The following is a 27,678-nucleotide window of genomic DNA, read 5'->3' on the forward strand; positions in this document are numbered from 1 at the left end:
GCTTCTCCATCTGCCTCTGCCCCTCCACTCCCCGCTCTGCTCATGCTCGCTCTCTCTCAAATAAACGACATTTTAAAAAAACTAATAAAAATAGTTAAAATGGTAAATTTTATATGTATTTTGCCATAATAAAAATATTATGGGAGGATAAAAAAAACTTTAATGGTTCGAAACAACCATTTAATGAAGCTCACAGATTCTAGGGGTGAGAATTTGGCAGGGCACAGTGGGGACAGTTCATTCCTGCTCCATGGTGTCTGGGCCTCAGCTAAGGAGACTCGAAGGTGGGGGGTGAATCAGTGTCTGGGTGCTGGCATCATCTAAAGGCCCTTATATTTACATGCCTGGGCTGACTCAAAAACTAGGACTGCCTACTGGAGCACCCAAATATGGCCTCTCTGCACTTGCCTTTCTCACAACATTGTGGCCTCAGGGTAGTCAAACTTTTTATTTTTATTTTTTTCAAGTAGGCTCCACACTGAGTGTGGAGCCCAACACAGGGCTTAAACTCACGACCTTGAGATCAAGACCTGAACTGAGATCAAGAATCAGATGTTTAACCAAATGAGCCACCCAGGCGCCCCTCAAACTTTTTATATGTTAGCTCAGAGCACCTCACATGAGTGTTTCAGTAAAAAGGGGGAAAAAAGACAAAACCTGTATCCCATTTATGGTCTAACCTTGGAAGTGTCACTTCTGTCATAACCGGAGTAGTCATAAACCTACCCAGATTCAAGGTTAGGGGGTGGGTAGAAATAAACTTCATGTTTTGATGGGGGAGTATTTAAATTACGTTGTAGGAAAACCTGTGTGAAGGAAGATCTTGTTGCATCCATTCTGGAAAAATACACTCTGCCATACCACCTTTCTAAATGGGCCAAAATCAAAGAAACCACAGAAATAGCACTGGAAGAGGCCTTAATGAACACATAATCTGCCTACCCTCAGAATGAGAAATTCACTCCTGAGAGGATCCCTCCTCAGGCTGGTAGAGTGCCAAGGGCATGAGGCTGAATAGATAGAGATGGTGGTGTCTGGTTGGCATTCTATCAGTTCCCAAATGTATGTGATCTCAGAGTAGTAAGGCTTTTCACCACTGGGAACTCTTAACTTCCTCATCTTGAAAATGGAGGTAATTCTTGATCATGTTTCATCAGTGTTGTTTTGAGAACCACATAAAATATCTTATGTGAAGACAAGTATGTTGCAAAAATGTCCACAAATAGACCCCACAGGTGGACAGCCCACTCTGGCAATGCAACAGGGGAAGACCATGTATTTCTCATTTATCTTTGCCACCACTCTTTCCCACTGCAGCCACCCTCCTGATTTTGCTTGCCTGTCTGAGGTAGGAGAGACAGATGGAGGTTCAGGGCAAATGACCTAGACAGAGTCATACAGCGAAGAAAGAAGTCAAAACCCAGATTCTTCTGGGATGTGAAGACTTGCCTTTCTACAGTCCCCCCAGCCACTGACATTTTCTCTAATAGGTGACTCTGACCTTAGCTGAGAGGCATGGCACAGATTACAGCCAGTTTCTAGGGTCACACTGCCTGGGTTCATATCCTAGCTACACCACTTAGCAGCTGGGTGGCCTGAGGAACGATAATTAATTCTCCACCATGTGTAAAATGTTGACTTCCCACACAGGGTTAAGAAGTAACCAAGTTAACATAAGCCATTTAAAATGTGCCTGGCACATAACAAGCACTTTGTTTGCTTCTGCTACAACCACTACTGTGTACTTAAATATATAATAAGTCCTAAATGTTTTAAGGTGAGGAAGTAACACCCAAGAATGTAGTGAAATGCAACGGCGGAAGTATCTCCTTGAAATGACAAATCTATTTTGGAGAAGGCTTTACAAAGAAGAAAACCACAAATCTCTACCATTTGTCAGCGAAGTCTATGGAACTGCAGGCAAAATAAAGGTCTCTGACCCCTACAGTTCCGGTTTTATTTATTGCCTCTGTGAAGCCTGCAGACACTGTCACAAGCGCGACAGTCTTGAAAAGCCTATTCGCGGCGCCCCACTCGGCGCGGCCCACCCCACGTGGATTCCTCGCCCTGCCGCCTCCACTTCCGCTTCCAGCCCTTTACCCACCCCTTTCCCATTCGGCGCCCTGGAATGACGTCATAAGCGGGCGCGGACGCGCAGAAACCAGCGCCTGCGCGTGCGCTCTGTGCATGCGGCGGCCCAGGGCTTGTCACCGAACCTGGCGACCGCAAGGCAGCGGGGGTCCCAGGGCTGCTGGGGTCGAGTCTATAGCGTGAGGCGTCCTTGAGCTGAGAGGACCATGAACCGCAGTCGGCAGGTGACGTGCGTGGCCTGGGTCCGCTGCGGCGTGGCCAAAGAAACACCAGACAAGGTGAGGCCTGGTCGCTCGGAGGTAGGGGGAGCGGCCTCTTCGCGGCATCCTGGTCCAGGCCCGCCTGGAGAACCTGGACCCGCTACACGCGGCCCTGGCCTACCTGGTGTGACTGGCCGGGGTGCGGCCGGCTTTGGCCTGATTGTGGTGAAGTGCGCTGCGGCTCCGGGGCGGGAGTCGGGGGCCGCGCCCCCACACCGTCCGGTCCCCGGAGTCCAGCCCCACCCCCCCGAACCCGCGCGCTCGTGGGCCGGCCGGGCGGGCGGGAAGGGGGCGGGGTGCTGCCCAGAGTGGGAAATCTCCCAGAGCCGTATTGACAGCAGTGAGGCTTCGCGCACACCCTGGTGCGTGTTCGGGCATAGCGGGAAGAGGGAGCGCGTGTGTGAAACCACTTTGCTTTCGTGTGCTCGACGTTCGGAGCCGGACGAGAGCTGTGGTGTAGAAAAACTCGCATGAAGACTGTGATGTCGTGAGGCTGGCAGTTGAATTAGGAATTTCTTACAGTAATCCAAGTGAGATGTTGTGACAGTGGGGGATGAGAGGTAAACATGACACATTAAGAAGGAAAATCCTACAGAAGTTCGAGAATGAGTCTATGGTAGAGATGAAGATTATTTAAGTTGTTCAGCTGATACTTGCTAAGTGCTTTCTGTATTTTGGGCATTGTTCAGGGTGCAGGGATAGGCATAAACAAAACAAAAATCCCCTGCCTTTATGGAGTTGACATGTGCATATATGTCAGTGGGAGGAAATGCTGTGAATGAAAGAGGGGGGCGTTGGATTGAATGTAATTGGGCCAATGATGACAGAGGTGAGAAAAGTGATAGGAATGTAAGTGGCTGGGAGGTGAAGTTCACAGGGATGAGGGATTGGAAGAGCCCCTGAAGGTTTAAATTCCACCAGGGCATGGACTGTGCTTGTTTTATTCACCACTTTCTCTGGTGTTTGGCTCCAGTAGGTAGTCATTGCATATACAGAGAGAGAGAGAGAATAGGGCCAGGAAATTATCTCATTAGAAATTATTGAAGGAGGGCGCCTGGGTGGCTCAGTTGGTTAAGCGACTGCCTTCGCCTCAGGTCATGATCCTGGAGTCCCGGGATCGAGTCCCACACCGGGCTCCCCGCTCAGCGGGGAGTCTGCTTCTCCCTCTGACCCTCTTCCCTCTCGTACTCTCTCTCATTCTCTCTCTCTCAAATAAATAAAATATTTTTTAAAAATTATTGAAGGAAGTAACAGTTGTTATTAAAAAGGGGCATGTAACCTTTTAAAGGCTATATGAGTTCCAAACATGTTTACACACTGGAACCACTTGGGGAACTTCAAAAAATACTGATGCCTGGGGGCACCTCACTAGCTTGGTCGGTGGAGCCTGGGCTCTTGGGCTCTTGATCTCGACCTCTGAGTTCGAGTGCCACACGCCCTTCCTACCCCCATTGGGCATACAGCTTACTTTAAAAAAAAAGTTGCCTGTGCCCCACTCCCACATACTGTGATTTAATGGATTTGGAGTGTGAGAACATTCCCCTCACGTGGTTTTAATTGCAGACAAGTTTGGTAATCACTGCTTGAAAAGTTTATTCTACAAAATCAAAATAGGAAGAGATTAAGTTTATTCTACAAAATCCCAGAAAAACTGAGATCAGTGAGAGTAATTAGAAAAAAAAGTATCTTAAAAAATAAATATCTTTTAATTAAACTTAAAGGCCTTAATTTCTGAAACAATGGATGTCATCCCTCAAAAGGATTTCCATATTACTAGAGGTAGTTTAGTTCAAACTGAGTGCTTGACTGATTCATCGTCTGTCATCAGGCATCCATCCCTGACTTGGGCTGAGCCCTGAATTATGTGCATGAACACAACAAGTTGATTTCTGTCTTCAAGGAGTTTACAGTTTAGCAGTGATGGGATGTTTTAAAAGGTACTGAAGATGGATTAGGTGAAGGAATGCCAGTTTTGAAGTGAAGAGAATGAGTCCAATGATCCTTTTGAACAGGATCTCCCAAGTGGAGAGTCTTAAAGATGGAACTGCGAGGGGCGCCTGGGAGGCTCAGTTGGTTGAGCGTCAGACTCTTGATTTCGGCTCAAGTCATGACCTCAGGGTCGTGAGATTGAGTTCTGCTGCATCAGGCTCCAGGCTCAGCAGGGAGTCTGCAAAAAAAAAAAAAAAAAAAAAAGGAAAGAAAGATGGAACTGGAGTATGGGACTAGAGAAGGATGAGTTTGGGATAGTCAGTTCAGAGGTGATAGTTTTAGTCTTCAGAATGAATGAGCTTTGCAAGGAAGTGACAGCATGTGACTCTGAATATTTGGCAGTGAGAACTGGGAAAAGAGTAGGGGACTAAGGCAAGGGTGGTTTGTTTAGGAATACCCATAGGGAAAATGAGAAGTAGCCGAGAAGAAATCAGAATAATTGAAAGAAAACGAGATGGACTATCATAGAAGCCAATTCATACAAGTTAGTCTTTTTTGAGAAGTCTGGGAAGAAGAAGACTGAGCAGCTTTTTTTTTTTTTTAACAGTTTCAGGTGGGAAATGGACTTAATTATAAAGACCTGTGAAAATTCCATTTACGGTAAATTTAGGGAGTCTGGATTGAAGTTTCATTCTTGATGTCTTGAAGTTCTATTTTACATTAGTTTGCAAACTTCTTTTTAACTCAGAGATGTATAATGATTTCCTTAACTGTATGGTAATGAAATGTTTGCTTTCTTATAGGTAGAACTTAGTAAAGAAGAAGTAAAACGTCTCATTGCTGAAGCCAAGGAAAAATTACAGTAAGTTTAGGAGTGTTGATGTCTAAAGTCCAGATGAAATGGAAATTTTAAACAGTGATGACAAGGTAGTCTTATTATCAGATGGTACCATTTGGGTGACTTACCCTTTTTGTTCCTTGGCACAGAGAAGAAGGTGGCAGTGATGAAGAGGAGACAGGCGACCCTTCAGAAGAGGGCATGCAGAGTGCACGCACCCAGGCACGACCCAGAGAGCCCCTGGAGGACGGCGACCCAGAGGACGACAGGACGCCGGACGATGACGAGCTGGCTGAGTACGACTTACATAAGTACGACGAGGAAGGCGACCCAGGTCAGAGTGCACTCACTGCTGGGTTTTAATCCCGAGCTCAGTGTATTAGATCGTGCTTCTACTGTTTCTGAGCTTTTGTTGTCCTTTACGCCAGTTAAGTAATCTGGCTCAAGGCTATGGCAGATCGCATGTCTCCTAAACTAGTTTAGAAAATAAGCTAACCCACTATAAACTAAGGTCTGAAAAAGCATAGTACTGTATATTTATTGCAAGTAGTGGGTATGATCTGTAATTTGGGTTGGGGGATGGGCAGAATGGGCGGAGGGGAGTGGGAGACACAGGCTTCCAGTTACAGAACGAGTAAGTCTTGGGGATGAAAGCTACAGCATAGGGAATGTAGTCAGAGCTGCTGTGATAGCGCTGTATGGTCACACGTGGTTGCTACACTTGGGAGTGTGGTATGTTGTATAAGAAATGGTAAATCAGGGGCGCCTGGGTGGCTCAGTCGGTTAAGCGTCTGCCTTCGGCTCAGGTCGTGATCCCAGGGTCCTGGGATCGAGCCCCGCATCGGGCTCCCTGCTCCACAGGGAGCCTGCTTCTCCCTCTCCCTCTGCCTGCCGCTCTGCCTACTTGTGTTCTCTCTCTATCTCTATGTCAAATAAATAAAATCTTTAAAAAAAAAAAGAGAGAGATGGTAAATCACTGCGTTGTACACCTGAAACTAATACTGTGTTTCAGCTATACACAAATGAAAAAAAATTGTTTTTAATCTATAACTTGTATCTCTTTGCAATAATAAGAGAGGAGTTATTACCGCCATTTTACAAAGAACACTGAGGCTTACAAAGGTGAAATGACTTTGCCAGGGCCACACAGTTGGTGAACAGTGGCATGGAGGGTTGAACATTCTCTTGCTGCAAAGCCTTTACTCTTACAGTACACTTCATTAGATGCGGAGCATAGTTTTTTCCATTGGACTCTGAGTTGTGTGCCCCTAAACTTGCTACCATCCTGCTAGGACAGATGCCATGGGAACACAGAGGAAGGAAGAGCTAACCCAGCCTGGAGAAATGGCATTCAGAAGCAGCTTCTTGGGGCACCTGGGTGGCTCAGTCGGTTAAGCATCTGACTTCAGCTCAGGTCATGATCTCGGCGTCCTGGGACCATGCCCTGTGTCGGGCTCCCCGCTCAGCAGGAAGTCTGCTTGTCTCTTTCCCTCTACCTCTCCCCTTGCTCATGCTCTTTCTCTCTCTCAAATAAATAAATAAAATCTTCAAAAAAAAAAAGAAATTGCTTCTTAATAATCCCCACACTGTGTGGATTATTGACTGTCTTTGTCACCCAGTTGAAATACCACCTCTGTTGCCTATCACATGTTTAAGACCAATCATTCCTGCCTCCTTAAAGTAGCTTTCCCTAACAGAGTATATTTCTTCTCCTGAGTTTTATGTTATTTGCGGTCTACTCTAGGTCACCCTTGCAGATATGCTGTAAGAGAATTCCAGTTTGAGATAAGTTTAGTGAAAGAGGTATAATAGCACCTCTTCCAGATTCACAGTAAATTAGCACATCAGCAGTTCTGAGAACTCTTGCAATAAAGAAACCCAGTTAGCTTTGTGAAACCCATCATTTTTTTATTTGATTTGACCAGGCAACCCTTTTACTGTGTCGATTCCAGTGTTTTAGGATAATTTTATCTCTTTTTAATAATGACTTTTTAATAATAACTACACTTTTTGTGGGGGGAGGGGCAGAAGGAGAGGGAGAGAGAATCTTAAGCAGGCTCCATGCCCAGCACGGAGCCCAACGTCGAGCTTCATCTCACAACCCTGAGATCACAACCTGAGCTGAAATCAAGAGTCAGATGCTTAACTGACTGAGCCATCTGGGTGCCCCATAACTCTACTTTTAATAATGACTACAAGGAGCAAGGTAGAGAATCTGAGCAGAGTGCCAATATTTTCTAAGAGAGAGCTTTATAGTTTAGTTTTATTAGAACATTGTGAATATCAAGACTGTCAGGTATGCATTCCAAGGTCAAATATAAATGGGTTTTTTTAAGATTTAATTATTTGAGAGAGAGTGCGTGTGTTGGGAGGAGGGGCAGAGGGAGAGGGAGAGAGAGTCTTAAGCAGACTCCCTGCTGAGCACGGAGCCTGATACAGACCTGGAGATCATGAGCTGAGGCGAAACCAAGAGACATTTAACTGCGCCACCCACGCCCCCCTATAAATGGTTTTTAAATTCCTGTTTATTATTCAGTATTTCCTTTCCCGACTATGGATGATCCAGTTAGTTATGAAATAGGTAGTTGGAGCTAAGATGGGATACCTTAGGAAAATGCTTTTGTTGAAATGACTTTAATTTATGAATTCTTACAGATACTGAAACTCTTGGTGAATCTCTCTTGGGTCTTACAGTCTATGGAAGTAATGATCAAGATCCTTATGTCACTCTGAAAGATACGGTAAATATTTATGTGGCTTTCCTAATTATGCTTCTTAAGTGTTTGGAAAACCTTACCAAATATCTGCTTCTAGTTAATGACTTATTCTCTCCACTTAGGAGCAATATGAACGTGAAGATTTCTTGATCAAGCCTAGTGACAGTCTTATAGTTTGTGGCAGAGCTGAACAAGACCAGTGCAATTTAGAGGTGCACGGTAAGTGGGGGACAGCCCTTAAGGAAAGGTTCTCTAAGATGAAAGTAATCACTATAATAGTTACTGTGTGAATTTTCAGGCACCAGATCCTGCTGGATCTCATTTGAGTTACATGGTTAATGATACACAGTCTGTAGATATGCTGGTCCTTGTGCCTGGGCATGTATGGTCTGGTATGTCACTCGGACCTGACTTTTATTTATGGAAATAGGTCTCCTGGAAGGTGCTAATGAGGGGTGTGGGGGGGAGTGTTAGTTTTTTATTTGAACATTTTTGCCAGTCTTTTACTCCCCCTCTCTCCCCATTGGAGAAAACCTAGAAGTAAAGCCATATAAAAATACAGGAAACAGTTATAGTCCTATTACCCTGAGGTAACTTGTGCCTTGGTTTTTTACTCTAGTATCTTTTCTGGGTACTTTTTCTTTACATGGTGAAGATTATACTCAGTAGACAGGTTTTTATTCTGCTTTTTTCCACAGAGTCATTTAAGATATTTCCCCTTTATTTCTTCACAAAAACTAAATGCACGGGCTTCCATTCCTCTGGTCTCCTTTCCCAGTTAAAGGAATATTTGCACCACAACCAGAGGTGAATGCTTTGAATCTGAAGTAGGCACTGATTTGAATTTTTCTTTTTTATTTGGGTTTTTAAATCAGATATATTTAATGTTGATATTTATTAGGTTAAACATTAATTGAATAACTATTTTCTAAAAAAAAATAGACCTTCAAGATGTCTACAATACTCTGCCTCTAGATTTTCCCTTTTGTTTTTTTTGTCCCTTCTCCTGTGCACATCCTCAGACATGTTTGTCCTTCCTCAACAATCTACTAGTCATCTGTCTTTAAAATTTGAAGCTTTACAGATATTAGGCTAAGGCCTTTTATTATAGAAACATAGTTGCAGGGGCTCCTGGGTGGCTCAGTCATTAAGCGTCTGCCTTCAGCTCAAGTCATGATCCCAGGGTCCTGGGATCGAGCCCCACATCGGGCTCCCTGCTCAGCGGGAAGCCTGCTTCTCCCTCTCCCACTCCCCCTGCTTGTGTTCCCTCTGTCACTGTCTCTCTCTGTCAAATAAATAAATACATAAATAATCTTTAAAAAGAAGAAAGAAACATGGTCGCATAGCTCGAAAATTAAAATCTTTATGTTTAATGGTTTTTTTTTTTTTTTACATCTTCTAGGTTACTTTGTCACTTATTTTGTAGCGTGGCTTTCTGGAACTCTTCACAATCTTTAAGACTGCCTTCAGGAAGTCTGTAGATTAGGCCATTTTAATCCCATAGCCCATTGTGGATCTATTTATAAAATGAAAAGGCTTTAAATAGCAGAAACCTCAGTGTGAAGTTATTCTTCTAATGATCTTTGAACTTTTTACATATTTCACATGAAAACCTTGTGGTGAAATTTTTAAAAAACCAATTCTAATTTCAGAAAATTGAAACTGTTCGCAGTTTGCCATCGATTTTTATACATTTTCCTGTGAGAACTTACTGAAGTCATTCCTTTGTATTTAGTGAGTATCAGAGAGGGGTTAAGAAGTTAAAGTAAAAATGGTATTCCTACTCCCTTTAAGCTAGGTCATTAAAGGAGATATTTGGATCTGGTGTGGATCTCCAAATTATTTAGCATATCTCTAGGCAAGAATAAATTCAAAATTGCACTCAAAAGCTGATCTGAATGTTGATTTGACATGGATAAAAGATTATTTTAAAACTTCATCATCATTTTTATCTAAAATGTAAGCTGAGTACATTGACCGTAGTTGGGGTTCTTGCAGGACCACAAGCTTACCACTTTGAACATTCGTTGTGAAGTGATATGATAGAACATGACATGGAATTTGCTGATCCAGGATCTAACCCAGATGTAGAGGTCTGAGGAATTTTTTTTAAGTTTTTATTTAAATTCCAGTTAGTTAACATACAGTGTAATATTAGTTTTGGCTGTACAGTATAGTGATTCAGCACTTCATACATCACCTCGTGCTCATCACAACAAATGCACTCCTGAACCCCCATCACCTATTTCACCCATCCCCCTGCCCCCCTCCATTCTGGTAACCATCAGTTCTCTATAGTTAAGACTCTGTTTCTTGGTTTACCCCCTCTCTCTTTTTTTGTCCTGTTGCTTGTTTTGTTTCTTAAATTGCACATATAAGTGAAATGATATGGTATTTGTCTTTCTCTGACTGACTTATTTCATTTAGCATGATACTCTCTAGCTCCATCCATGTCATTGCAAATGGCAAGATTTCATTCTTTTTGATGGCTGAGTAATATTCCATTGTGTGTGTGCGCATGTGTGTGTGTATGTGTGTACACATCTTTTTCCATTCATCAGTCGATGGACATTTGGGCTCTTTCCATAATTTGGTTGTTGTAATGGTGCTATAAACATCGGGGTCCATGTATTAATATTATACTATTTTTGTATTCTTTGGGTAAATGCCTAGTAGTGCAGTTGCTGGATCGTAGGATGGTTCTATTTTTAACTTTCTGAGGAACCCCCATACTGTTTTTCCAGAGTGGCTGCACCGGTTTGCATTCCCCCCAGGAGTGGAAGAGGGTTCCCCTTTCTCCACATCCTTGCCAATATCTACTATTTCTTGTGTTGTTGATTTTAGCCATTCTGCCACATGTGAGGTGATCTCTCATTGTAGTTTTGATTTATAGTTCCCTGATCAGTGATGTTGAGCATCGTTCCAAGTGTCTGTTGGCCATATGTATGTCTTCTTTGGAAAAATGTCTATTCATGTCTTCTGCACATTTTTTAATTGGATTATTTGTTTTTTGGTGGTGTTTTGTAAGTTCTTTATTTTGGATAGTACCCTTCATTAGTCATTTGCAAATATCTTCTCCCATTCTGTAGGTTGCCTTTTAGTTTTGCTGATTATTTCCTTCTCTGTGCAGAAGCTTTTAATTTTGATGTAGCTCCAGTAGTTTATTTTTGCTTTTGTTTCCCTTGCCTCAGAAGACCTATCTAGAAAGTGGTCTGAGGAATTTCTTTAAAAATCCTTAGCCTCTCTTAACATTGCTTCTTTGTAATAAAAAGCACATGGGTGGGGGGATTTCTGATTGTTTGGGCTCTGTTTTATCAGTGTTTCCTTACATAATTTTTGGAAAGACTTCTTAGTCGTTGATGTTGACAGCATTTTTGCTCCTTAACGTTATAAGTCTGATAAAGAGCCAATTGTTTTAGTTGTCCTATTCCAAAAGAAGTGTTCTCAAGAGCTTAATTTACATCATTGGTCTTTAAATATTAAAGAAGTAATTTTTGACAAGCATTTAGATTTCTGAATGTGAGTTATTTCCCTCCAGTGCTATTTTTTGTTTGTTTATTCATTCCTATAGCCAGATAGACCTTTAAAAGATAATAAAGTACACCTTATGGAGCTCTTACGAGCATTTGTTTTTGTAGTGGGTGGACCAGAAGATAGGACCGTTCTAACCAGTGCACATGCAGATGGAGTGTTGAGGCAAATGTCAGTTCTCTGTCACTGTTCCTGTTCCCTTGGAGCACACCAGGTGATAGGAATGTGTGAGACCTGCAGAATTTTGGCCGAGCACTAACAACTTTGGAGGCTCCTTTTGATGCCATCAGATGTGTCTCGAGCACATGGGCTCCCATAGGTTTAACAGGGAGAGTCCGTCCTTTTCAGTGGGATGTGATTTCTTATTGTGACTCAGTAAAGTCTCTTCCCAACATTTTCAGTTTATAATCAGGAAGAAGATTCCTTTTATGTGCATCATGATATACTGCTGTCTGCATACCCTCTAAGCGTGGAATGGCTGAATTTTGATCCTAGCCCAGATGATTCTACAGGTAATTAGAAAAGCTAAGATGGCTTAGTGGTTCCTAGTTCTGTATGTTATTCCTAGCCACATAAGTTATGTATTCTGTATGAATGTTTTCAGAATTGTTGATTTTTTAAATGAAATTGTTATTTTATGAAGTTACATGGTTCTTAAAACACAATCACATAATTGTTTTGAGTCTTTGTGTCTCCAGACTTCAGATAAAGAGGTAGCTGCCCTGCTGTAGGCAGAACAGGCTGACAGCATTAGGGGTTGCAAAACTGTGTGAAGTCCTCATAAAAACCCAGTATAAAGTACCATGATGTGTCCAAAGAGTTTAGTGGCATGACCTTTCTTAGAAAACATCGAGTAAAAACAAAATGGAGAAGTACGTTCCTGTGTTAGTTTTTTTAGCCACAGCTGCACACTACTAGGTGCCCCATCCTACTTCTTAATAAAAGTAAAACCTGGTAATACTCATACCTTACGTCTCGTTTGCCAAGCTTATTCACATTCATGTTCTGATTCAGTCCTCATTTTCACGACACTAGTGAAGGTGGAAGATGGTTTTTGTTCTCAGGACCTAAGTAGGGACCCTGGGGCCAAAAGACTGAGCCCTTGTTATTCAAATTATAGTCCAAGGACCAGCAGCACAGTATTGGCATCACCTGGGAACTGGTCAGAAATGCAGATGTAGGGGGGCACTCTAAGACCCCTGAAACAGAATATGCGTTTAAACAATATTCAGGTGATAACGCATGCATATGAACGTTTGAGAGAAAGTGCTCTAAGACATTACTCAATCTACAGTGCAGTATTTTTCATTAGACATTTTTTAAATCAAATACCTCATTTCCTCCTGTAGGAAATTATATTGCTGTGGGAAATATGACCCCTGTTATTGAAGTGTGGGACCTTGATATTGTGGACTCTTTAGAACCAGTCTTCACACTTGGAAGTAAGCTATCAAAAAAGAAGAAAAAGAAAGGAAAGAAGGTAAACAAGTTAATGATTACTTAAACTCTAATGACAGAGAAGTTTACCGGTGGGGTGGAAGAAGGAGAATATATACTTTTTCAGTTAGACACTTTGGTGGAACAGGACAGATAGTTATGAAGTTATTGTAGTTTCTAGTTTCAAAAGGCTCATCCAAGGAAAAATTGATCTCTGATTGCATGGAACTTCCATTGACACATTATTCGTCCTTACACAAACCATTTACTCTCAGGTTATGATCCTTTTTGGTAATAGTTAACTATTCACACTAATATGCTTCTTTGAATTTTTGAAAAAATTCTGTTTAGTCTTTAGTATGTTGAATTCTAAATATCCATGTATTAATTCCTGTAGCTTTTAAGACTTAACTTTGGGGTGGGGGTTGATATTTATAGAACCGTCCCACCTAGATAAAGAACTACTATAGTTTCTCTTCCCTAAAGTAACAGGGAGACGAGGTATTTCTTTCTGTAGGTCTTCAAGCAAGTTTGCTTAAGATCAAACAGTAATCTTAAGATTTAAAGAATCTTTCAAATGAACATCAATTACAGGGGTCACTTTACTACAAAAAGTAATGAAACAATTGTTACAGAGTTCCTCAGCAGAGGGGCATACGGATGCTGTCCTGGACCTTTCTTGGAATAAGCTGATCAGGTAAAAGGAAATACCATCTGGAGGGTTGTTAGGGACCGTAACCACCGCCATCCTACCTCATGCCTACAGCTGTCTGTGCCGGGTGTTGGGGGTCTCTGTGTCTGTGCCTTCTTTCCCTTTCCTGCAGGATATGCCGCTTGAAGGCAGGAGCTCAAGCGTTGCTGTCTGTATCCTTGCAGCCCCCGCATCACCTGCCAGCTCTGCGCTCTGTAGGGGCTCAGGCTCGTTACATATCTGGTGACCAAGTGCCCCCCCGACACCCCTGGGGAAGCACTGCTACAGTGCCGGTGGTGCCAAATTGTAGTTCTTCTCATGGAAGACATTTCTCTCATTTAGTTTGCACAAAATTTCATCCAAATTTTTTAAATTGATTTAATTGTGGTAAAACATACATAATATTGACCACTTTAACTATTTTTAAGTGTATAGTTCAGGGAACGTTGTTGTGCAACCATCACCACCATCCAACTCCAGAACTTCTGTCATCTTCCAGAAGTGAAACTCTGTATCCATTAAACAATAACTTGCCATTCTTGGCACCCCCAGGCCCAGTAACCTGCTTTGTGTCTCTGTGAATCGACCCTTCCAGTTAGTTCATATAGGTAGGATTATATATCATCTGCCCTTTTGTGACTGGCTTATTTCACTTAGCACAAGGGCATCCATGTTGTAGCATGTGGCAAGATTGCCTTCCTCTTCAAGGCTGAATGACATTCCATTGTTCGGATAGCCCACATTTTGTTTATCCATCTGTTGAACATTTGTATTGCTTCCACCTCCTGGCTATTGTGAGTGATGCCGCTGTTAATGCACATTGATGTACAAATATTGGTCTTAAGTCCCAGCTTTCAGTTCTTTTGAGTGTATCCTCAAAAGTGAAATTGCTGGCTCATATAGCAATTCTGTGTTTATTACCATTTTGAGGAGCACGTTTCAGGTGCCAATCAGCCCATTTGTATATATCTCGGGAGAAATGTCTTAAGTCCTTTGCCCATCTTTGAATTGAGTTTTTTGGTTTTACATTGAGCTGTAGTTCTTTATATATTCCGTATATAATCTCTCATCAGATAGGCAATTTGCAAATATTTTTCCCCATCTGGTGGATCACCTTTAATTCTCTTGATAGTGTCCTTGGATGCACGTAAGTTTTTAATTTTGATGTAGTCAATTTTTACTTTTGTTGCCTGTGCATTTAGCGTTATATCCAAGAAATCATTGCCAAATCCTTGTCATGAGGTTCTTCCCTTAAGGGTTTTTACAGTCGGGGCGCCTGGGTGGCTCAGTTGGTTAAGCGACTGCCTTCTGCTCAGGTCATGATCCTGGAGTCCCGGGATAGAGTCCCACATCGGGCTCCCTGCTCAGCAGAGAGTCTGCTTCTCCCTCTGACCCTCTTCCCTCTTGTGCTCTCTATCTCTCATTCTCTCTCTCTCAGATAGATAAAATCTTTAAAAAAAAAAGAACATTAATAAAAAGAATTGTTACAGTCTTAGCTCTTACGTTTAGGTGTTTGATCCATTCTGAGTTAACTTTTGTAAACAGTATAAGGTAAGAGTTCCACTTCATTCTTTTGCATGTGTCATCCACATATTCTTTATGCTGATCCTTAGACAATTACCCCAGAAGGCCATTTTCCTAATAGCATAGTTGGTTTAAGGGGCTTCTCGAAGGCAAGGAAGGTAAGCATTAGGTTGAGCTTACTTGAGCGGTAAGAACAAACTGGATTGCCCAAGGCACATTTTCTTAACATCTCTGTTAACAGGATACCTTGTAATTGTGAGCACTCTAAGGAGGATCCCAGCCGGTGGCTTACCTAGGGATATCCTGTCTTGTTTGTGTTCAAACCTCTTCAGCGTTAGAACCATTTGGTGAGGGTCACCTGGCTGGCTCATTCATAGACTATGCGACTCTTGATCTCAGGGTTGTGAGTTCAAGCCCCACGTTGGGTGTAGAGATTACTTAAAAAATATTAAAAAAAAACAAAAACAAAAAATAAAGTGCAAGTTCCTGGGCTCTAATCCCTTTGAGATTGAGTCACATCTGGAGCAAGGGCCCAAGAATCTCTTGTGTTGTTTTGTTTTTTAAAGCTTCCCCTGGTTTTGTCTGAATTGGGCCCGTTCCTAACAGGCAGACGAATAAGAGATTGAATATGAGTATGCCCCACTTTTAGGAGCCCAGTTGTTTACAGATCTGAACTGTCAGAGTAATGACATATGCTAAATTCTTATCACATAGCAGCTGTTAATTTGAGTAACTGAGTTTGTTCTGATGGAACAACCCCTCATCAGTTCCAGCAGATTCAGCAGTGCCTTTCCCCAGCCACAGTCCCTAGCTCTGTGGAGACACTGCCAGCACTAGAACCCCTGTCCCGCCCCATCTGCACTCACATCTTCTTGACTGCAGGGCCACATGTGTCTTTGTTCGTTAACTCTTCTGCTTTTTCCATCTTATTACAGACCTTGGTTCTTGAAAACCCCTTTCTTTACTGAAAAGGTACAGAATGCTTTTAAATACTTTGCATACATGCCCTGGTACAGAGAGTTTGGGATCATGGTGAAGAATAACATGTTGACGTTGTTACTAGTTGGGGACCTTGGGACCTTAGTCTCTAGTAAAATGCTCCCAGTAACAAAATGCATGTTCTCTGCTCATTCATACTCCTATTATAGTGCTTTTCTTGGGAATATAGCATTCAGGAGTTGGAGGGAGGGGGTAATTTATTTTTAAGCCTCATACAGTAAGAATTTTAATATGAAAGGAATCTCAGATGTTCAGGGAAGGACTAGGGTGAAAAATGTACCGTGAAATTTTAACTTTTTGCTGTTGGCAGGCATTGAATATAAATAAAATATTGGGAATTTAAGTAACATTTAAATCTGTGACATGCCAAGGACTTAAAACATCAATGACTTTATATGGGACTTAATCATAGAGGTTTGAAATTCATTGATTAGAAAAAAAGAATATCCATGATCCTCTTAAGAGACCCTACCTGTGTCACTGAAATGTAAGTTATAAAACTGAAAGCAGTTTGTATAATGGAAGTATTTCTTGAGGAAATAATATCCAAAGAGGAACCCATCGACATTTTAACAGCATATTGGTTTTCTGGACAAACATTACTCTCACTAATGACTTAATTCTGTATCGAGCCATTTCAAACCAGATATTGAAGAATGAACTTTCAGTTTTCAGGAATATCTATTTTTACAAGGAGAAAAGGCAGGCAAATAACATATATCAGGGGCCTACAATATTCTGGTCACTCAGCCATGAACTTGAATAGTAACCCCTTGAAGTTGGTTGTAGCATTCTAATTGGCAGGCAAGGAAGTGAGACTGACTTTTAAGACTTAACAACTAATAAATGGTAGCACCAGGAACCCATTTCAGGTTTTCTGGGTTCTAAGGCCTGTGTTCTCTTGTAGAATGACATTATTAGCACTTGATACCTAAGAGGTAGGCATATTGTTTTTCCCTATTAATAGCATTTAATGCCCTTTTTTTATTTAAAAAAAGTTGAGATATTCAGTCTTTAAAGTGACGTGGGGTATATTCCCAAAATTGTACAACTATCTCCACTGTCAAAATCTATAACGTTTTCATCAAACCAAAAAGCAATCCATACTATAAGCAGTCACTTCTTATTCTCCTGTCCTTCCGGTGCCTGACAACCACTAATCTTTTTTCTGTCTCTTTGAATTTGACTATGTGGACATTTCTAGAAATGGAATCATAAAATATGTGGCCTTCTGTGTCTGGATTCTGTCACTTTTGGATATACCATATTTTGTGTATCTGTTCACCAGTTAATAGATGTTTGGTTTGTGGGGTTTTTTTGCTTATTATGAATAATGCTACTGTAAACATTCATGAACAGATTTTTACACAGACCTGTGTTTTCATTTTCTAGGATATATACCTAAGAGTGTAATTGCTAGGCCATATGGTAGTAGTCTGTACCATTTCCATTCCCACAAGCAAGGTAGCTAATTTTTCTGTTTTGCTAGCACTTATTATTGTTTGTGTTTTTCATTATAGCTGTTCTATGAGTATGAGGTGGTATCCCACATTTTCATTTCTCTAATGAACAACTTTTCACATGCTCATTGGCTATTTATAGATCTTCTTTAGAGAAATGTCCATTCATATTTCTTTGCCCATCTTCTGATTGGGTTGTCTTTTTATTATTTAGGTGAGAGTTCTTTATATATTCTAGAATCAAGTCCTTTATCAGACACATGACTTACAGATAATTTTCTCCCATTCTGTGGATTGTCTTTTCACTTTCTTGATGATCTCATTTACAATACAAAAGTTTTTCATGTTGATGATGTCTGGTTCATTTATGTCTTTTGTTTCTTAGGCTTTTTGTGTCATACATTAGACACCATTGCCTAACCCAGGGTCACAAAGATTTATACCTGTTTTTTTCTGAGAGTTTAATAGTTTTAGCTCTCTTACATTAGTAGGTCCATGATCTGTTTTGAGGTAGTATGAGTTAGAGGTCTGACTTCATTCTTTTGCATGAGGATATCCAGTTGTCCCTGAACCATTTGTTGAAAATACTGTTCTTGAACAGTGAATAATCTTAACGTCGTTGTCAGAAACAAATGACAAAGGATTTATTCTTCATTCTGTTCTGTTAACCGGTATGTCTATCCTTAAGCCAGTACTACATTGTTAGGATTATCGCGGCTTTTCAGTCCATTTTGAAATCCAAACTGTGAACTTTTCAACTTTTCTCTCTTTTCCAAGATTATTTTGGCCAATTTGAGTCCCTTTTCATTTCCATACGAATTTTTTTTAAAGATTTATTTATTGGGCGCCTGGGTGGCTCATTCGTTAAGCATCTGCCTTCGGCTCAGGTCATGATCCCAGGGTCCTGGGATCGAGTCCCGCATCGGGCTCCCTGCTCAGCAGGGAGTCTGCTTCTCCCTCTGACCCTCTTCCCTCTTGTGCTGTCTATCTCTCATTCTCTCTCTCTCAAATAAATAAATAAAATCTAAAAAAAAAAAAAAAGAAGACTTTAATTCTTTAAAAAAAAAAAAAAAAATCCCAGATTCACACCAAGCAGGGAGTCTGATGAGGGGCTCGATCCCATGACCCATGAGATCACAGCATGAGCCAGAACCAAAAGTCAGATACCCCAACTGCCTGAGCAACCCAGGAACCCCCCCATATGAATTTTAAAACCAGCTTGTCCATTCTCTGCAAAAAAGTCTGCAGGGGTTTTGAAAGGGATTGGTTGAATCTATAGATCCATCTGTAGATGGCAGTATTTCTGTCTTAACATTAAATCGGGGCACCTGGATGGCTCAGTTGGTGGAGCATGCAACTCTTAATCTCGGGGTCATGAATTTGAGCCCCACATTGGGTGTAGAGATTACTTAAATAATTAAATAAATCTTAAAAAAATCTTCCAGTCCATGAACATGGGATATCTTTCCATTCATTCAGATAATCTTTCTTTCTTTTGTAGTTTTCAATATATAAACCTTGAGTGCTTTTGTTAAATTTATTTTTAAGTATTTTATTCCTTTTGATGTTATAGAAAATGGAATTCTACATTTAGTGCTCTTGACTTTAAAAACAATTACCTAATTTGTCTCCTCCCTTTCTCAGAAACGTGCTGGCAAGTGCATCAGCTGACAACACTGTAATTCTGTGGGATATGTCCTTAGGGAAACCAGCAGCTAGTCTTGCTGTACACACAGACAAGGTATGGTGATTGAGTGGTGAATAAAAGGAATTCTAAAAAATAAGGGACAAATGTTGGCTACAATAATCCCAAACATTTATATATGGCTTTTTATGAATTACAAAGTGTTTTGACATGCTGTCTTACTGGATCCTCACAGAGCCCTGTATGATAGTTAGAATTACCCATCTTAGAGATGCAAATGTGGAGACAGATGAAGTGACTGAAAACATTAGTATTTTGTAGCATGTTTACAGAGACCCGTAAAGAGACAGGGGTGTCGGTCACCAGATGAGGTTAAAGAATTTAACAGATCTGTTATTGCAGAACTCAGGGATCAGATGTGCTCGTGTACATTATGGGACTTCAGAGTATGTAGAGTTGCCCAGTAAGTTTGACTGCTCCCTTTTTTGTTCTCAGTATATTTAACATTTGGGGGACATAGATATTCTGCCAAACATGACTTGAGAAATGCTGCATTGTCTTTAAAGTATTCACTTTTATTTGAAGATTTTTTTTTTTGGTTGTTTTTTTTAAGATTTTATTTATTTATTCTTGAGAGAGAGAGGGGCAGATGGAGAAGCAGTCTCCGCATGGAGCAGGGAGCCCCATGCGGGGCTCAATCCCAGGACCCTGGGATCATGACCTGAGCTGAAGGCAGACACTTAACCAACTGAGTCACCTAGGCGCCCCATTTGAAAATGTTTTGTCCTTTTGATTATGTAATACATTTGTTTCTTTAGTACTAAATTCAAAGGGAAAAATTTATAGAAACAGTGCCAAATTGATTCTCTTGATTAAGTACTAAGCAGTTTTACCAAAACCATACAAACATAGATCTGTTCATTTATGTTTTCTCCTGTTAGGTCCAGACTCTGCAGTTTCATCCATTTGAAGCACAGACTCTGATTTCTGGATCCTATGATAAGTAAGAAAACACTGCAGGAATCACTGCTGCTGTTTTTGTCTCCTAATTCAGAAAGTATCCCTTGATGCTCGGATAGAATGTAATACTGAGTGCTTAAACCTCTGGTAGTACTGGTCCCTTTCAGTCTGCACGGGAATGTGGTTCTGTCATAATAATGTAGTTCCTAACTAGCAACTACTTTGCTTTTTAGAGGCCATAGGAGTAAGCCATTGCTGTGGAACAGGCTGTCCCAAAATTCAGTGACTTAAAACAATAAACGTTTCTTATGCCACTTCAAGATTAAGCTAATCTAGGCTAGATTCAACTGGTAGGTCTGCTGATCTTGGCTTGTTTGGGTGGGGCCTTGGAGATTTGGCTCTCCTTGTTTCACATCCTCATGGGACCAGTGGACTAGCCCACACATGTTCTCATTGAGAGGTCAGAAGCTTAAGCAGAGATACCAAAGCCTCTTGAGACCTAGGCTCAGAACTAGTACACTTCTGTATTACATTCTGGGCCGAAACAGATAACATGGAGTGGGAAACAGACTGTCTTTATGGAAGAATTCCTACATTCCTTACAGGGGTGTGGACATAGGGAAAGGTGAGGAATTAGACCCATTACAGTCTGTCACGGGGGTTTCCAGTCATGCATGTGCATCTTTTTACAGATTGGGTCTGAAGGTGGGAGAGAGAAGTGGAAGCAGAAACCAACTTGCAGTCTTTATTTTCATTCCTTACTCTTTTGAAGAGTGATAGGTTTATAATTTTTAGTTGGGACTCATTCATAATTATAAATGTGTGTCTATTGGCTCCCCCCAACACAGTAACCTGCCTGTGGAGAGTAAATGTGGCTAAGACATGAATTATCTGGCTCTGAGCACTGCTGAGAACAAGAAAATTCAAAGTTGTCCTGGTCTTTTGGAAATAGGATTCATCTTGTAAGTTGAGAGCTCAGCCTGGAGACGGTCAAGGCTGCTGTGATATCCAGAGCCACCAGTGCCTTCCAAGTGACAGAACCAGAGTCCACCAGTTAATGAAAGTCAACTCCTCTTTTCTACTTTATTTTAGAACCTTAAAACAGGCTTTAAATAATTGGATCTTGATTTCACAGTGTTGTTTTGTTACCATTTCATTATAAGTAAATGTAAAACATGTAGAAGAATTGAACTCTTAAAACCCTAACTTGGCCCATCTGTGTCCAGGTCAGTGGCTTTGTATGACTGCCGAAGTCCAGATGAAAGCCATCGAATGTGGCGATTCAGCGGGCAGATTGAGAGAGTGACTTGGAATCACTTTTCACCTTGTCATTTTTTGGTAAGACTGCATACTGCTCTTTTGCTTATCTAGGCTACTAATGACTTGCTCTAGCTCCATTGTAGAGAGAATCTCTGAAAAGCTTTTTCTGGTGGTTGTTCGTTTGTTTTGGGGGAGGGTTGGGTTTTTTTGTTTTGTTTTTTTGGTTTTGGTTTTTGGGTTTTTTTGTTTGTTGTTGTGTTTTTTGGTTTTTTTGAGTAGGCTCCACACCCAATAGGGGCCTTGAACTCCTAACCCTGAGATCAAGAGTCACATGCTCTACCAACTGAGCCAGCCAAGTGCCCCGCTATTTCTGTATTAGCATTGTGAAATAGATTTTAGAGTTAAAAAAAATTTTTTTTAACAATGGATCAGCTCCAGATGGTTAACATGTAAATGATTTTGCTAATTTCTAGCCATTTCAAAGGGCCACATTTTAGTTACTGATTTTGATTGTATTAATGTGTTTCTTTGAAATATTAAGCATAGCTAATCTATGTTTTTAAATGGTTCAGTTCATCCAAGAAGATACTCTTTTATTTAAATGAAATGGAGCTCCAGTGATGAGAATGCTAGCCTATTTAACTAATATAGCAGCCTCCCAGGTAGGAAAAAGTGTTAAGTTCTTTGTTTAAATATCCTTAATATGTGTAGGATAACAGTTTTCTGTGTAGCATCCAAAGATTCCACAGACTTTTCAATCCATGGAGAAATAAAATCCCAGCTTTCATCAAGAAGATTAAAGAAATTTAATTAAAGATTAAAGATTAGAGAAGATTAAAGAAATTGATACATCCATAAATTTCCTAATTTTCCTAAAGTAAAATATGTAGTACTTTATGAATGAGGGAAAAACAGCTTTCTTAAAATACGTGGACAGTTTTAATAAGGTTCCTAAAACAATGATTCTGAGCGCATCTAATCTCATCTCTGTGCTCAGAGGTGCAGTACTGGTCCCAGCTGCGTGGCCTGAAGCCAGATCCCATTTTATGGTGATCAGGAGTGAAGTCCCAGTTGTATTTAATGTTGTGTTGTACTTTGGCTCTCAACACTCAAGCACACATACTTCCTGAAGTTAGTTGCTAACAAGTTTTCATTAGTACTAAAGTCACAAATATTTAAGAAAATGAGAAGGGATTACAGTAAAATGGTTTGCCTCCTTTGCTCCAGGCTCCCAGGATGAGACCTCTGTTCTCCTCTGTTTTTGTGCCCTTCGCGGCCCAGCCATCAAGACTGTTTCACTTGTCCCTTCTGCCCTCCCTGTTTCCTGTCGTGGCTGTTGCCCTCAGCTAGCACACAGGCCCAAGTCTCTGTCCCATCCTTGACTAGGTCTATCTCTTAGTTCCTTCTTTCCTCCCCTTTCTTGGAAGTGTAACAACCCACCATAATCTGCCTTCCTTATCTGATTAAACCTTTCCGCCAAAATGTTGACACCATTCATCGCTTTCTTCAGAAACGCTGTTTCCTTGGCTTCCCTGATGTCCTTTGTTATACCCTCTCTCTCTGATTCTTCTGTGAGCTCCTCCTCAGCCTGCACCTCAAGTGCTGTGCTTCCCAGGCTTCTGTCCCCTTGGATCTGACCTCTGCTTGCACATCTCCTGCCCTGGCCCACACCACCCCCAGAGCTTCATCCTCATATGCACTGCACGGTACACACACCACCTGCATCAGTCCCTGCAGGAACAAAGGCCGCTTATACCCAAGTAAATTTTTCGTGTTATTTTTTAATAAGCTCCTCAGGTAAATAGCTGGTTTTCACTATAATTTATACTTTTTACCCATTGCTAAATTTCATTGCCATGTAGCATGACCTTGCCCATCTTTTACTCTTTCCAGGCTAGTACAGATGACGGCTTTGTATATAATTTGGATGCACGTTCAGATAAGCCGATTTTTACACTTAATGCACACAACGATGAAATCTCTGGTGAGCACAAATAGTGTTTCATTTCTGTTAACTTATGAAGTAAATCTACATGTCAGAGTCTGAACTAATCTTCTCTTCCTTTAGGTCTTGATCTAAGTAGTCAGATCAAGGGCTGTCTTGTGACAGCATCAGCAGACAAATATGTGAAGATCTGGGACATATTGGGAGACAGGCCAAGTCTGGTTCACTCTAGGGACATGAAAATGGTAAGAATTTCTCTGGGCATCTTTCTTTTCTGCTTTTTTCTGTTTTTGACCTGTATTGTCATCTTTCCCTAGGAATTTTTGAGCTTAGTCAAATTTGGTGAGAGATTTGTGACTTAGTCATTGATTTCCTCTAAAACTGTCCTGTCTGGTTTCTTTCCCACCTGACATGATTAACAGTTGTTTGGTGAGAAGGGTGGAAAGAGGATTTTCTAGGACTTAAGCAGAATGGCGATGGTTTTCTTTTTTAACCCTGAATTGAGGACCATCCCAGGAAAGCTTGGACCTTTAGGGCACTGTAGCTGTTAGGGTCAGTTTATCTATCACTACCTCTGCTTAACTAGTTTTGACTACACTGAAATGGATTACTATGTAGTAGCAAAAAAATTTGGAAATAACCACAATTCATATAGCAAATACTTATTGAGCACCTACTATATGCCAGGCACTGAGTTAGTATAATTGTATATGTAGAACACTGCACATCTGTTTGGGTGTACAAATATTTATGGGGAAAGTAAGTTACAGACTCAGTTATATAGTACTGTATATCCAGCTTATATTTAAGTGCTTAAATGTTTAAATTTAGAATAGCTTATCCCAAAACATAAACAGTGATTATTGTAATGATTTTTATACTTTTTCATGTTTATATTTTCTATAATGCATATGTATTAGTAATAAACAAAATTAGAAGCTCAAAAAATCATTTAATGGTGACCTGTAGTAGCATCATTGCTTAAAAAAGAAAATAAAAGTTTCTAGGAATACTGAGCAGATTAGAGACCTCAGTAGTCAGAGTGCACACATCCTCACGGAACGGCCATCATGCTGAACTTGTGTGGTTTCGTCTGTGGTAATGTTCCTGCCACCTTGACTCTGAACTACTTTGCAAGAGGCTTAAAAGAGGTACTGGTGAGTTGGTTCAAATTTGTGTAGGTAGGAACGGGGGTTTAGATTGGGGCTTTCTGGAAGGACTGAAAAAACTGACCATCTGTTTTCTTCTTCCTAGGGAGTTCTGTTCTGTTCTTCCTGTTGCCCTGATTTGCCATTTATTTATGCCTTTGGAGGTCAGAAAGAAGGGCTTCGGGTCTGGGATATAAGCACAGTCTCATCAGGTAAGAATCTTAATTCCCTTTTTCTAAATGAGGAAAATGTGTGGCTTGAATACACTAGGTAGATCCAGTGTTCATCCTGTAATGTAGTCTGCTTAGGGAAATAGACAGGATCACATGTAATTTGGAGATGTTCATGTTCACAAATTTGTCTTCACAATTTAAATGTAGACCGTTTTAAAAATATTTATGACAAAATTTGAATTATGGGAAAGCTGGAAGGAAATAAAATGTGGTCTCTAAGAACAGCCCTCCCCTTCCCAGTGTGAATAACCTGCGTTTTCTCAACTACTTCCTTCAAAATCCAGCTTTCCTTAAGGGACCACTCCCCTCCCTTCAGGGGAACCTGGCTGCTTATTTATTACCTTGAGGTAGTCTGGTTTGTCCTATAAACACAGAAGACGTAGCTCCACTGATTCCTGAATCTTCCATGTAGAACAAAGGTTCTAAATCCAAAAAAAGTTTTCTGCTGGTTATGATATAGAGAGAAAGATGAAAGAAAAAAGTCACTTTATCAAGGTAGATTAAATAAAACCAGGATAAGGGAAAGTTAAATGGTAGACTAATATAAAACACGATTAACCTCATTCAGAATGTTAAATTGGACTTCTTAGTTATTTCATTTCCCATTTATAAAATGTTAAATATATTTTCATAAAATTCCCACACTGTTCAATTCTACATCTCTATATTTTATATTATAGGTTCTTGATTTTCTAATCTGGTAATTTCTTAACTTTATGTTTTAGTAAATGAAGCATTCGGAAGACGAGAGAGGCTTGTTCTTGGCAATACGAGAAGTTCATCTATTAGTGGCCCTTTTGGGAGCAGAAGCTCAGACACACCAATGGAGTCTTAATGCAGAGCATAAAATTTCCTGTTTTTTATTACCTTAACTCAGTTTTAAAAAGCTGACCTAGAAACATCCATGTGTAGCTACAGCCATGTAGTGACTGAAACAAACTTCATTTCCTACTGCCAGACATTCCTCTTCAGCTATGGCAGCAGCACAAGCAGGGCTGGTCTTTGCATTTGCCTTTTCAGTGTGTGGTGTTTAGGGCTCCTACTGCATTTCTTGAAGAGGATAATAAAGAGGTTTTTAAAGAATAATTCCGTAAATATGCCATGTGTCATAGGTAACCTTTAGGTTTGTAAAATAGGTAGTAATTTATGGAATTTTAGAAGAAGAAAATCCTCTCATCTTAAAAGATGGGTAAACCCAGGCCTAGAAAGGCTGTGATTTGGCCAAGATTGCACAGTAGCCATAAACAGGGGCAGGTGCCCCAGGAATGGAATTGCTCTTTCCTGACTTGACTGTTTTCCAATTAATGTTCGTGACTTTAGAAATGTTCTCAGTGCTACTCGTAAAGTTTAGTAACTTAAAAGTGGCATGCCTCTTTTCCCCCAGCATGGTATTCGTTGTGATCAAAGAAAAAAGAGGCATTACATTATGATAAAGGTGTCAGTCCAACAAGAGGATAGAACATTCATAAATATCATAGGAGCAAGTAAATAAATAAAGCAAATGTTAACAGATCTAGAGGGAGAAACAGCAATACAATAATAGCAGCAGACCTTAATACCCCACTTTCATCAATAAATAGACCAGACAGAAAGTCAATATGGAAACATTGGCCTTTACAGACATATACAGAACATTCCTTCTGAAAGCAACAGAACACACTTTTTCTCAAGCACACATGGGAAATTCTCCAGGATAGATTACATGTACCACAAAAAGTCTTAATTTCAGAAAATTGAAGTATCAGGTATCTTTTCTGACCACAATGTTACATGAAGCACACTGGAAGATTTGCAAATATTTGGAGATTAAATAACATGCTACTGAACAGCCAATGGGTCAAATAAGAAAAGAGAAAAAATACCTAGAAACAAATGGAAACACAACATGCCAAAACTTATGGGATATAGCAAGAGCAGTCCTAAAAGAAGTTCACTGCATTCAATGCCTGTATCAAGAAACAAGAGCTCTCAACCTAATTTTACACCTCAAGAAACTACAAAGAAGGAACAAAGCCCAAAGTTAGTAGAAGGAAGGAAATAAAGACCAGAGTGGAAATACATGAAATAGAAACTAAAATGAATCTAAGAACTATTCTTTTGAAAACTGACTAAAACTAAGGAAAAAGGATGCAAAATCAAACAAGTTGTTACAACTCGTAGACCACCAAAATACAAAGGATCATAAGAGACTACTATGAACAGTTAAGAGTACAACAAATCAGACAATCTAGAGGAAATGGAAAATTCCTAAAAATATACTACCTACCAAATCTGAATCATGAAGAAATAGAAAATCTGAAGGGACCAATTACTAGTAAGGAGATTGAGTCAGTCATCAAAAACCTCCCAACAAACAAAAGTTAAGGACGAGACTGCTTCACTGGTGAATTCTACCTAATACCTAACCAAACCTTCTCACACTTTTCCAAAAAATCGAAGAGGAGGGAATACTTCAGACTCATTTTATGTAAGACCAGCATTACCCTGGTATTAAACTAGAAAAGGACAGCACAAAAAAATTATAGGCCAGTATCCTGATGAACCTAGGTGCAAAACCTTCTACAGAATACTAATCAAATTCAACATTAAAAGGATCATATATCATAAGCAAGTGGGATTTATTCCAGGGATGCAAGGATGGCTCAATACCTGGAAATCCATCATGGTACATCTCATTAACAAAAGATAAAAATCATAAGGTCACCTTAGTAGATGCAGAAAAAACATCTGACAAAATTGAACATCCATTATAAAAACAAAGTGGGTTAGCAGGAATGCACCTCAACATAATAAAGGTGATTTATCACAAGTGTACAGCCAACATACTCAGTGAAAAATTGAAAGCTTTTCCTCCTAAGATCAGAAACAAGACAAGGACGCCCACTCCTCACTTTTATTCAACCTAGTATTGGAAGCCCTAACCAGAGCAATTAGGCTTTGGAAAAAGAAAAAGCATCTAAGGGAGACCACCAAAAAACTTAAAACTAATAAAATTCAGTAAACAGGGTAC

General features: G+C 40.4%; 1 protein-coding gene across 1 annotated transcript; it reads left to right on the forward strand.

Moving 5' to 3' along the window:
* The first annotated feature begins 2,172 nt into the window (after window positions 1–2,172).
* PWP1 (PWP1 homolog, endonuclein) lies at window positions 2,173–25,754 on the forward strand. The gene is made up of 15 exons (XM_028088608.2): window positions 2,173–2,369; window positions 5,084–5,142; window positions 5,268–5,452; window positions 7,774–7,859; window positions 7,958–8,054; window positions 11,768–11,878; window positions 12,716–12,846; window positions 13,439–13,500; window positions 19,122–19,218; window positions 20,064–20,125; window positions 21,309–21,420; window positions 23,236–23,326; window positions 23,411–23,532; window positions 24,542–24,647; window positions 25,394–25,754. Exons 1-15 carry the CDS (start codon window positions 2,298–2,300, stop codon window positions 25,501–25,503), a joined length of 1,503 nt encoding a protein of 500 aa, XP_027944409.1. The 5' UTR covers window positions 2,173–2,297; the 3' UTR covers window positions 25,504–25,754.
* The last annotated feature ends 1,924 nt before the right edge of the window (window positions 25,755–27,678 follow it).

The sequence above is a fragment of the Eumetopias jubatus genome, unplaced genomic scaffold, assembly GCF_037043125.1.
Source record: "Eumetopias jubatus isolate StellerSeaLion01/CBP00866 unplaced genomic scaffold, mEumJub1_p1.0 scaffold_8, whole genome shotgun sequence".
Lineage (NCBI taxonomy): Eukaryota > Metazoa > Chordata > Mammalia > Carnivora > Otariidae > Eumetopias > Eumetopias jubatus.

What these genes read in the sequence shown, in the direction of transcription:
- PWP1 (XM_028088608.2), top strand. Translation starts at nt 2,298, where the DNA reads ATGAACCGCAGTCGGCAGGTGACGTGCGTGGCCTGGGTCCGCTGCGGC. An exon ending in CGACGAGGAAGGCGACCCAG is followed by an intron (nt 5,453 to 7,773) that starts GTCAGAGTGCAC and finishes GAATTCTTACAG; the next exon opens with ATACTGAAACTCTTGGTGAA. An exon ending in ATTTCTGGATCCTATGATAA is followed by an intron (nt 20,126 to 21,308) that starts GTAAGAAAACAC and finishes ATCTGTGTCCAG; the next exon opens with GTCAGTGGCTTTGTATGACT.